Source organism: Nycticebus coucang, chromosome 22 (assembly GCF_027406575.1).
Source record: "Nycticebus coucang isolate mNycCou1 chromosome 22, mNycCou1.pri, whole genome shotgun sequence".
Lineage (NCBI taxonomy): Eukaryota > Metazoa > Chordata > Mammalia > Primates > Lorisidae > Nycticebus > Nycticebus coucang.
In genome coordinates this window covers 17297184-17309535 of record NC_069801.1, presented here as the reverse complement: position 1 = coordinate 17309535, position 12352 = coordinate 17297184, and the positions used below count along the sequence as shown (strand labels likewise).

Genomic DNA, 12352 nt, shown 5'->3' with positions numbered 1-12352 from the left:
GGCCCCATGTGCCGGAGGTGGCGGGTTCAAACCCAGCCCCGGCCAAAAACTGAAAAAAAAAGAAATACTTTTCTTAGAGACAAAGAGAAAAAGGTCTATCCATCTACCATAGAAGAGGGCATAAATACTGTATTTCATATTATTAAATCAAATCAACAATCCTTATATTTAATTAATCTATACCTAAACTTATGAAGACTGTTAGGACAATGTACTCCTTAGGGGGAAAAATAATCAGTAAAAGCCATATTGTCATAGGTGGAACATGAAATTAAGGCAAAAAAAAAAAATGCTGACTATTGGGGAATACAAATCATTTGGATAATGTGAAATTTTCTAAAACTTTCCAGTTTGATGTCCTTAATCCCATTCCCCTAAATCAAAATAAATAAAAGCAAAATAATTTTTTTAAAAATCAAGATTAAAAATTTCTCACATTATAAAAAATATTATATATACGTACACATTAATCCTGAGTATCTGAACCAAGTATCTCTTAATAGGTTCCTTCTTGGTATATTTCATAAATGGGTATATATATACTATTAACATAAAAACCAATGATCTCTATTAAATCCCACTTCTCCTCGTCAAAAACAGGAGTAGTTTTCTTTTATAGCTGTACTACCTTCTATATGTATAATAAGTAGGCACTGAGTATCAATCCTACTACAAAACCCTGTCAATGACAGAAAATCCATGCAGAAAAAAGCATTAAATTTTATATTAATTTGATTCCTCACTGCAAATGTCTGTATCAAAAAATCACTCTCATATAGTTGGATAACTTTGGGAATTTTGAGAATATATAATGATTAAGAAATGTTAAACTATTTTTATTTTTGGTTTTTTTTTTTGTTTGCTTTGTAGTTTTGGCCAGGGCTGGGCTTGAACCCACCACTTCCGGTATATGGGGCTGGCGCCCTACTCCTTGAGCCACAGGCACCGCCCCAAGAAATGTTAAACTATTATATGCTTATAGGGACAATAAAACACAAACACAGTCTATTATGGGGGCAAGAGGAAGTGGGAGAGGGGAGGTAGGGGAGAGCAGCATTGACAGAAGGACAGAAGGCATTTGGTGGGATTTCGCCTAGTGGGCACAATGTGTATACCACCCCACCACACCCGCCATGAGGGGTTCTTTTACAACTAGAACTTTACCTTGGAAGTGAGAACAATGTAATCTAAAAATCTTAACCCTCATACAAATTTGAAATTTTAAAAAAATGTTATTTATATATCATGTGGCAATTTCAAAGTATCTCTAAATCAAATTATCAAAAATTTTGTTTTTTGATATGAAAAAAACAAAACTGTATGTTGTTCATAGAGATGCTTTTTAAAAAGTTTCGTTTTGTACTTTTTTTGAGACTGAATCTCACTTTCTTGCTCCTGGTAGAGTACCCCCAGGCATCACAGCTCACAGCAACCTCAAACTCTTAGGCTCAAGCAATCCTCTTGCTGCAGCCTCCTGAGTAGTTGGGACTACAGGTGCCCACCACAATGCCGGCTATTTTTTAGAGTTGGGGGGGAGTCTCCCTCTTGCTCAGGCTGGTCTCGAACTCATGAGCTCAAGTGATTCACCAGCCTCAGCCTCCCAGAGTGCTAGGATTACAGGCGGGCCCCCTAAAGTAATTTTTTTTTAAGTGTTAAGGTGGAAACTTGCACAGCCAAGTGCAACACGTGAGTGTGACAAATCAAAGGGTACCTAAGATTTGGCTGATTTTTATTTCTGGAAGGAAAAAAAAAACTGGCCACTTGTTAAAGGCCTGGTATGCATTCCTACACTTCACATAAGAATTACAGTTTTTAAAATGTTAAAAAAAAAAAAAATTTGTTTTTTGTTTTTTTTTGAGACAGAGCCTCAAGCTGTGGCCCTGGGTAGAGTGCCATAGCATCACAGCTCATAGTAACCTCCAGCTCCTGGTCTCAAGCGATTCTCCAGGCTCCGCCTCCCAAGTAGCTGGGACTATGGGTGCCCGCCACAACGCCTGGCTATATTTTGGTTGCAGCTGTCATTGTTGTTTGGCAGGCCCAGGGTGGATTGAAACCCGCCAGCTCAGGTGTATGTGGGTGGTGACTTAGCCACTTGAGCCACAGATGCCGAGCCAAATTATCAAGTTTAAACAAATACAATTAAAGAAGCTAAAAGTTGTGACATTAATGTATGCTTGGAATAGTATTTTTCTCTATCTCAACTTTGCACACAGCATCTAAAAAAACTAGCTATTCTTTTTTATTTTTTGAGACAGAGTCTCACTTTGTCCCCCTCAGTAGAGTGCCATGGTGTCACAATTCACAGCAACCTCCAACTCTCCTGGGCTTAAGTGATTCTCTTGCCTCAGCCTCCCGAGTAGCTGGGACTACGGGCGCCTGCTACAACGCCCAGCTATTTTTTGTTGCAATTGTCATTGCTGCTTTTTAGCTGGCTGGGGCCGGGTTCGAACCCGCCACCCTTGTTATATTGGGCCGGCACCCTATCCACTGAGCCACAGGTGCCACCCAAAACTAGTTATTCTTAATATAATGATATCAATTTTTAGAAATGAAAAATGGTTCCTTAAAACTCTATAATTATTTCCTTCCATTGGCATTTTAAGGATGAAGACTTATTTCAAGGAATGAAGATCATTATCAAAATCAGAATGAAAAGCCTGTAAGAAAGAAGATAATTTTTCAAATAAATAAAAATATTTATTTGGAATCTAAATGATGATAAGCTAAATCAAAACATCCTTTTTATAGGATAGCTCCAAAATGAAGTAAGAGACTATTCTGGATACTCTAACTCTTAAATATCTCTTTTGTTTTATCTTATTTTATTTTTTTTGAGATAAGAGTCTCATTCCGTTGCCCTGGATAGATTGCCATAGTGTCATCACAGCTCATAGCAACCTCAAACTCTTGGGCTTGAGCAATCCTCTTGCCTCAGCCTACTGGGTAGCTGGGACTACAGGCGTGAGCTACAAACCCAGCTAGTTTTTCTATTTTTGGTATAGATGGGTTTCACTCTTCCTCAGGCTGGCCTCAAACTCTTGAACTCAAGGAATCCTCCTGCCTCAGTCTCCCAGAGTGCTAGAATTAGAGGCATGAGCCACCACTCCTGGCCTTAAGTATCTCTTTTAGAGGAAAACATTTTAAAATAAAATTGACTTTAATGGCCAGTATGCTGGTTTGTGCCTATCATCCCAGCACTTTGTGAGGCTGAGGTAGGAAGATCACTTGAGGTTAAGAGTTCAAGACCAGCCTGGGCAACATAGCAAGACCCCATCTCTAAAAAAAAAAAAAAACAAAACAAAACAAAAAAATCTTAAAAAGTTAGCCAGATATATGACATGCATCTGTCTGTAGTCCCAGCTACTTGAGAGGCTGAAGCAGGAGGATCCCTTGAGCTCAGGAGTTCAAGGTTGCAGTGAATTATCATGATGCCATTACAATCCAGTCTGAGTGACAGAGGGAGACTCTGCCTCAAAAAATAAATAAATACATACATAAAAATGACCTTAATAACATCATTATTAACAGTACATATAATTCATAAGTTATTTACACTCAGCTCTGGAACATATGAGTTTTGTACTTTGGTGTTTGTGTTCCATTAAGCAATGTAATCTGGTATTATGGAAATTCAGAATGTTTCAAAAATGCTATCTAAACTTTTTTTTTTTTTGCAGTTTTTGGGTGAGGGTAGGTTTGAACCCGCCACCTCCATTGAGCCACAGGCGCCACCCAACTATCTAAATTTTTCAAAAGCTCCAAGACTGCCTTCATACCATCTTGCCTTCTGTCCGATTCCTTCCTGCTCATCACTTCACACAGGAAATTCTAGCATCACCTTTCAGAATGCAGTTATGCTAAAGGAGAACTGCTCCCTTCTAACAGGCTGACTGGCTCACACATTCTCTGAAAACACAGTAAAGGTAGCTATCATATGTAAGGGAATAATTTAGACCTTCTGAGATAGGTCAACCAGAGGAGAAAGAAGGGAGGGAAATAGGTGAGATTAAAGGCCCTCTATAGCATGAAATTATGTCCCCTTGATTCTGATAAGATATAGGTAGTATCTTGACTAGAGTAAGGTAAGAGATATAAAAATTAACAAAGGAGGCCTCTTTGAGAAATACTTGCCTTGATTTTTCAAAAGTATATAACTCTAAATAGATTTCTAGCTAAAGAGTGAAAACAAAAGCCTATGAGATCAACATATAAAAGAGTAAAGAATGGGGGAATAGAGAGAAAAAAGGTAAAAAGAGAATCTTGATTTCTATATAGAGTGTTGATCTTTAAGGTAAATGCTTATTTTGAATGATTCCAAGAGTGTAAGGAATAGTCTATGCACTAAGGAATAGTCTATGTAAAATTCCTGGGTTCTCGCTCCTTCTCCACTATAATTGGTGTATCACTCGCTGACTCCTTTAACAACTCTGGGTTTCAAGTTCTAATCCATAAAATAGGGGTGATACATTACTATCTGCCTGAAGGCAGGAAGTTAAGACAGCTAGTTCCTCTCTAGCTTTAAGATTTAGAATGCATACGCTAAAAATTTGAGGTAGACTTTAAGAAATAAAAATATGATCCTGGCCCAAAGATATCCATGAGGATTATTTGGCTTCATTAAGAGAAGAATGCTGTCGAAGCAGTACTCTGAACCCCATAAATGCATCAATGTACAAAGTTATGATTTAATTTAAAAAAAAAAAAAAAAGAATGCTGATTGTTCATAGCACATGGTTCTAACTCTGATTGATCATCTCACAAATGCATGCTTCTGAACATGACAAAGATCAGAAGAAAGACCTGGAAGGGTTCAGAAAAGCCACTAACAGTTCCTGACAGCACTCAAAACTCATGTTCTACTAACAGTTAAGTCAGTAGCACCAGTTTTATACCAAAATTTAATTTTACTTCCAGTAATACACATTGTTTCCTTAAGCAAAAGAGAAAATATTCACATAAAAACAAAACATAAACAAAAAGCAACAAGAATACTTAACTTCTTTAAGATTAATACGCTGAAGACTATCCCTGATTTTCAACAATTCCATGGATGATCTAATTGTGCACCATTTAATGAAGAGTATTCTTGAAGGTTTATCTGCACAGATAGACTGTGAAAGAGAGTTCTAACTCCTCTAAAATAAGCATATACTGATTATCAACCTGGAATCCTTGGGATGGCATTTAAAGAAATCTATTTCTAACATTCTGGATCTCTTAAACTACTAATTGCTGTATTAACACTGAACTACCTTTGATCCAAGAGAGTAAAACACAAATACTCCCAGGACTTGTTATATGCAAACTGCAGTAGACAAATAATTTTAAAGTAAACTTAACAGTTAAAAAATGACAACCTCCACAAGTAAAGGACTACCTATTCCAATTCTGTCAAAAGGTAAATAATACCAGTTTTGCACACTAGAATGAACAAAAACATCCTTCCAGAGGCAAAGGATGACATCTAGACATGTTACTTTGGATTTCTGGAATAAACTTTAACTGTTCCAGATGGTGACCCTATAAAACCTTCACTTTTTCCTGGAAGTAAAAACGTTGTATTGCTTGCTAGGAAACAAAACATTTCAAATAAACATTTTCAAGAGATAATTTTCACATGAGAAACAAAATGTTTAAACTGCAAAATGATTAACTATGTCATGTTAATTGGAAAAAAGCACCCAACACAATGTAACAACCATTTTTAAAAAGATGTCACTTGCCCGCATAGCTCCTCTGACTAGTCCTAGACCACCGGTTAGTCCTTTTCTTTTAAGAAGATTTTCAAGCCTGTGGCTTCTCCTCCTGTGTATATCTTCCAGCAACAGATATATCTCTGTATAAAGGTCCCCTAATTCCTAAGTCTGTTTTATATCATGTTTACTATTACTATAAAAGCTGCAGGGGAGAAAAGTACCCGCCATCTCCTCAAAAACATGAAGAAGAGTGGAGGGCTGAGATCGGCCTGAGGACTTCAAAAGATTTTGCTTGCCTTTGTTCTGATTTCACTCTCCTACCATACTACTGTGCCCTGTCGGTTAAATTTCACCTACGCTTCTGGCTAAAATGTGGATACCACAGCCAAAAACACTTGCAAGCATCAATTCCTGATTTGGCGGCTCTTGCTACTAAGTGGCAAGCATCTAATGCCACCCTCACCTGATGCTTGGCCGTCTCCATACCCTCCAGAACTGTCGTCTTGAAGTCCTCCTGCTTGCCCTGTGGAAGGAAAGAGGAGAACTCAGGGACCTTACTCCATAAATTAAGATAATATCTGGACATAAAGGCCTAATAGTTGGCGACTCATGAATTCACCACCAACTAGTAAACCCATATTCAGAGTTCCTTCTTCTAGAATCAAGGCCCAGGGAATTACATCATAATCTTCCAAATTCTGGTCAGGAAATTTCAACTTTACACGCTGATTCTTATTGAAAGGCAGTGGAACAAAATACATAGTATTCCTACTTACTAAATCCTTGCCGTCAGTCTTATTTAATAGTTTAGATGGGGAAAATATGGATTTCAAATGTCTTTTACTAATGGTTGCTAGACTGAGGGGTGGGTGTGACATGGACTTTAGGGCCTGGAGTTGCAACAGTTTAATATTCCTTTGTCTTTCTACCTAAAAAGAATAAATATAAGACACAAGCAAAAGACTGATAATTTTAATGAAAATTTTTCTCCTCTTCAAAGCAGGGAGTATAACATAACTAAAAGATTCAGCTCCAAAAGAGGTATCAATTACTAATAACAGGCAGTAGTGGAGCTGAATGTGCCAGTGCTTCCTTGATAAAACCGTAGAACACTCCATAAGACACCTGTACATGCATGCCAAGTACTACAAACACTTGGGGGGATGGAAGGAGACAAGCAAGATCCAGGGGAGCGCCTACCTCAGGTTATACAATAAGCCTTGTTAAGAAATTTTCCTCGTTAATTCATGTATACAAATAACTTCAAGAAAAGAATCAAAGTTTGAAAATTCAACCTGAAAATGTCAGGACAAACTGTATTCCAGACTCTTCCAAAAAGTCATCACCAAGACAGGTGATACGATCCTCTTAACCTTCTAGTAATCACTTTCAGGCTAGTCTAAATCTTAATTACTTTATCCTTTCTATCATATTCTTCTCCAACTACATGTGAATAATAAGTTAATTTTAACTTTACACCTGGCATACCCTGGGAAAACTAGTGTGATTTTTCTAAGATATGAGACCACCACCTCCCAATAATCTAAAAATAAACCTGGACAAGTTTCATTAAATGGCTTATTTTACAATATACACCCCAATGAGGAAACAGATTATTATCACCAATGAGTTAGAAGGGAGCAATAAAGGCAAACTAACATAGCCTTCTTACTATAAAAATACTCCAAGGTCTGTGAGACTTAAAATGACTTCTTCAAGTATAAGAAGGTATTCAGATACAAGAAATTTGATAATGGTATTAAAATGTGTTGCTAGAAGATATAGGCTCTATTTTGAAAGCAGAGTAGAATCTTATTCTAAAATTATTTCACTATGCTCTTGTCTAATGAGTCCTTTAGCTTCTAGATTATGCTTCTCAGACAAGGCACAAGGTACATTGGTTGTTTGCAGCCCTTGGAAAAGGGCATAGAATCATGAAGAGATAATGTAATTACTAAATCCAATCTTTAGACTTGTCCTGAAAATGCAGGCCCTACATTTTAAATTTTATTTAAAGTTTAAATCAGAAATATTCATTCTTAGCAAGTTCTGAATTTATTCATAAAAAATATTTCATAGGGTTTTTTCTTTTAATGTTGCCATTATTTTGTTTGGCTCCAAATAGAACCAAGCCACTGCAGAACAATGAATTATATATGAAAAAAAGGGGCAGGGGAGGATCACAACAACAAAACAAATGTAGTTTCTAAGAATAACACTTCAAGCATTAGGAATAACAGCTCCTCTCTGTAATTATGTTCCTGACTTGGCAAGAATGAAAGTAACAATCTCTTGTCATGAAGGCATCTCACTAATACTAAAAAATTAGATAAATAAAAACAACCAAAAAAAGTCACTTTCAAACTAGTCTAAATCTGAATTACTTTATCCTTTCTATCATATTCTTCTCCAACTACATGTGAATAATAATTTTAACATTACACATTTTTTCTGTGAGTCAATGTTACTTAACAGAAATAAGGTAAGGCAGTCTTTCTATCTTCTGCTTTTGAAAAAGGGCATTAAGGGGCAGCGCCCGTGGCTCAAGGAGTAGGGCGCTGACCCCGTATACCAGAAGTGGTGGGTTCAAACACAGCCCTGGTCAAGGGGGGTGGAAAAAAGAAAAAGGGCATTAAGGTGGCGCCAGCACCATATACTGAGGGTGGCAGGTTCGAACCTGGCCCCGGCCAAACTGCAATAAAAAAATAGCCGGGCGTTGTGGCGAGTGCCTATAGTCCCAGCTACTCGGGAGGCTGAGGCAGGAGAATCACCTAAGCCCAAGAGCTAGAGGTTGCTGTGAGCTGTAATGCCATGGCACTCTACTGAGGGCGACAAAATGAGACTCTGTCTCTAAAAAAAAAAAAAAAAGTTCTTAGTAGTCTAACTAAGCCAAAAAATACACACAATAATAATAATAATAAAAAAGAAAAAGGGCATTAAAAAACTGTTGTAAAGATACTATTCTTTGATAAAAACACAGTAGAATTTTCTTAAGTTGACCTAATTTTCACAGACTGGACATGCAACACATGCATTCAATGGAAGTTCCTTATGTTGACCAGTTTGTTACAGTCCCCTAGTTGATCAACTTACTGTATACAGAAGAAACAGAGAAAATATTCAAAACCCCAGGAAGATTTTTTAAAACAGATCCCTTATAATAGCAAAATAAAAAAGAAATGAAACTCCAGGCCTGGGCGCAGTGGCTCATACCTGAGATTAGGAGTTTGAGGTCAACCTGAAACAGAACGAGATGCCGTCTCTAAAAACAGCTGGGCGTTGTGGCAGGCACCTAAGTCCTAGCTACTTGAGAGGCTGAGGCAAGAGGATCGCTTGCCCCCAAGAGTTTGAGGTTGCTGTGAGCTATGACACCATCGCACTCTACCGAAGGTGACAAAGTGAAACTGTCTCAAAGGAAAAAATGGAAAAAAAAAAAAAAAAGAAAGAAAAAAGGAATGAAACTCCAAAATGTTGTGTAAGTAGAGAAACAGAAAGAAACCAAGCAGAAAGTAATATAAACATATAACATAAGAAGTGATGGAAAACAAAACTAAAAAAGCACTTAACTACATTAAGGAACAAAATATTTATTTCTTGAGCTGATAAAGTTTTATTTCAAAATAAATGATGAGGCTGCTATTTTCACTCTAACCACACTGCACTCATGAGTTATTTTCAAAGTAACTACTTCTCCAAGACAGCTGGAAAGAATCATCTTTATTGGTAATACTCTGAACAAACTCATCATTCTCTTAAAAACAGCACACATATTAACATTTCTAGATAACTTTCTGTCTAAGAAGTATCTCTGATTAGGATATAAAATGCCTTATTCATCTGCCCTTAGGGTCTTATCAGCCTGGGAATCTGCTTCTGACAGTGGCACAGGGACATGTAACAGCAAGCGACGAGGGTTGTTGTGCAAATTCAAAATAGGAAATGAAAATATTCAAAAGCAACTTTTTAATATCACCTTGATTTTGGCACGAGTGCACAGGAGACTTCTGTTTTTATCCCAACTACTCCACACACACAAAAAAATCCTCAATCTTAAAGACTTTTAATACAGCTTATTTATGCATATATTCTCCAAATTGAAAGTGAAATCTTTTTGATTTATTTTACATAACAGCCTTTCAGTTGTTCTCCAGAAGTTCTTCACATTGATGTAAGTCCTTCTTGAACAATAAAGTGGTTATGTTCAAATTACTGGATGTTTTCTCCTCTTCATTGAAATATGCAAGAGACCATTCTTCCAACATCGTAAAAAGAAGTCTATATCGACTTTCAAATACATTTATCTGGTACGCATGGAGGTAAGAATCATTGGTTTGTTGTTTCCCAGAAGACAGATTCATATTTTGATCAGTTTCTTGGAGTCACATTCAAATTGATAACCTTTGCAAACAATTTGAGAAACTTCTAAATCTTTTAGGAAGCAATGATTTTTAAATAGAAGATCAATTTTTCAAAAAGGTCAAATTTATAGAATAAAAGTGACTGCCAACCTATTGGTTTCAATTGAACTTGCTAAATTCACAGAGAAAAAAAAACATTTCAAAAGTTAAAACCATCTCTGAAAAAGTCAGTCTCCACTGCATTAACACACCAGTGGGATCTCTCATTTAAGAATCTCACTAATTCAATGTTTAACTATAACCATCCCAAACCTGCAAAATACAAATAACAAAAACACAATAGGTAAGGTCTACTGTTTTCAAAGAGTTCATAATCTAACTGGAGAAAAATAAAATAAGAAACTTTTTTTTTTTTTTTTTTTTTAAGAGGAAGCAAGCTAACACAGACTTGGAGAATCAGGGAAGCTTTCTGAACAAGTTCAGAGAGATCTGGATACACTGGGAGGCAGTGAAACCACCATTATGGTCTAACAGGGGTCCTCAAACTTTTTAAACAGGGGGCCAGTTCACTGTCCCTCTAACCGTTGGAGGGCCAGACTATAGTTTAAAAAAAAAAACAACTATGAACAAATTCCTATGCACACTGCACATAACTTATTTTGAAGTAAAAAAAACAAAACGAGAACAAATACAATCACACCGCCTCATGTGGCCTGCGGGCCGTAGTTTGAGGACCCTGGACAAAGAGAAAAGTGCAGACATGGTAGGTGCAGAGGACTGCATAGCACCTGCTTACTTAAGGAGATGGTCTCAAAGAGCAGCAGGAGACCAAGTGTACAGGCAGAACAAGTCACCTTTAGTTCCCAAACCTAAGTAACGGAGGAAAACTGATCTTTGATGAAAAAGCAGCGAAAAAAAGCAATATTTTAAACTAATCTGACCCTTTGTACGAGATGGATAAGAGGGAAAAAGTGATGTAGATAAAGGAGATCCAACCACAAGCAACTGAAATAATTTAGATGCTGAGTGAAATCTACTAGAAAAAGGTGACAGTAAAATGGATAAGGCATAACAAATGAAAAGGGCTGTGCACAAAAAGATACATGACTTTGTAACAGACTTGATAAAAGAGGTAAAGAACTTTCAAGATGACGCTAAGGTTAAGTTCAGGAGAGTTCTAACACTATAAGTGAAATGGGAAATTTGAGAGATAGGTTAGTAAAATTAAATGGAAATATTCTAAAAATAGTTGGAAATCAAAGAACAGAACTCAGAAGAATGGAACTAAAAGACTATTCATTTATTTATTTATTTATTAAAGACAGGGTCACTGGAATCTTAAACTCCTGGGCTCAAGCGATCCTCCCACCTCAGCCTCCCAAGCAGCTGGGACTATCATCAGGCACTACCATACAGAGCTAATGTTTAAATTTTTTGTAGACATGGGACCTCACTATGTTTGCCCAGGCAGCTCTCAATTTCTTGGCCTAAAACAATCCTGCCTCAGCCTCCCAAAGCAAGGGCTAGAAGACTTTAAAATAGCTTGGAGGAAATAATAGGCTCAAAGAATTTGAAGCAGCTGTAAATGCATGATTTATTTCATGAACACAAGGAAAGTCAGAGTTTCAAAAAGGAATTGGTCGACAGAGGTAAATGACAAAAAAAAAAAAAGTTTAAAAAAACTGAGAAAGGCAGTGAGCTATTAACGACTATCACCATGTTACACCATCTTCTCTATAGTAAAGGTGGCCACAGAAAGATTATTCACATATACCACTACTGACGCACCTCTCGCCTACTAACTTTTGACCATGATTTTTGATGGACAAATAAATGATTTATAGCTGTTAGAGAAATACAAAGCAAAGTAAATTGGGATCACAGAGGTACACTAAACTGGCCGAAGAAAGCACTCAGGTCTTCCTCTGAAGCTACTACTTGCCAGTAAAATTATCTGAAATGAAATTATGAGTTCCAATTGGAATAGCAATCCCAGGGTTACGATGTCATTTAAAATACCGGAAAAAAAGAGCCTTATGAAGATCTAGAAAAAAAGACTAATGGTTCTGCTTAAACTGGGAGCTACCAGGAACTTCGACTGTACCAATGAGGGAGTAGTAACACTGCAAAGAAGTGCTTGAAGACTACCACCAGGAAGAAGTGCTTCAGCAGCAGGGATCCTAGCCAAACAAAGTGAAAGCCCTACAAGCTAGAAAAGAAAGATTTCAGAAGCCACAGACAGAACTGACTTTTTCACATGCTATCACCCTCCACGTTCCACAGTAGGGATTTTCCCGA

At 37.2% G+C, this 12352-nt stretch overlaps 1 protein-coding gene across 7 annotated transcripts in view; it reads right to left on the bottom strand.

Annotated features, from left to right (window-relative positions):
* Window positions 1–12352, bottom strand: part of KDM1A (lysine demethylase 1A) — a 132346-nt gene that overhangs the window by 97713 nt on the left and 22281 nt on the right. For 5 of the 7 annotated variants that reach the window (XM_053575513.1, XM_053575512.1, XM_053575514.1 and 2 more), the window contains exon 3: window positions 6160–6219. The exons of the other annotated variants lie outside the window; for them this stretch is intronic. In XM_053575513.1, coding sequence (XP_053431488.1) covers window positions 6160–6219 — 60 coding nt within the window. The remainder of the gene's footprint in view (window positions 1–6159; window positions 6220–12352) is intronic. 7 annotated transcript variants of the gene reach the window in all.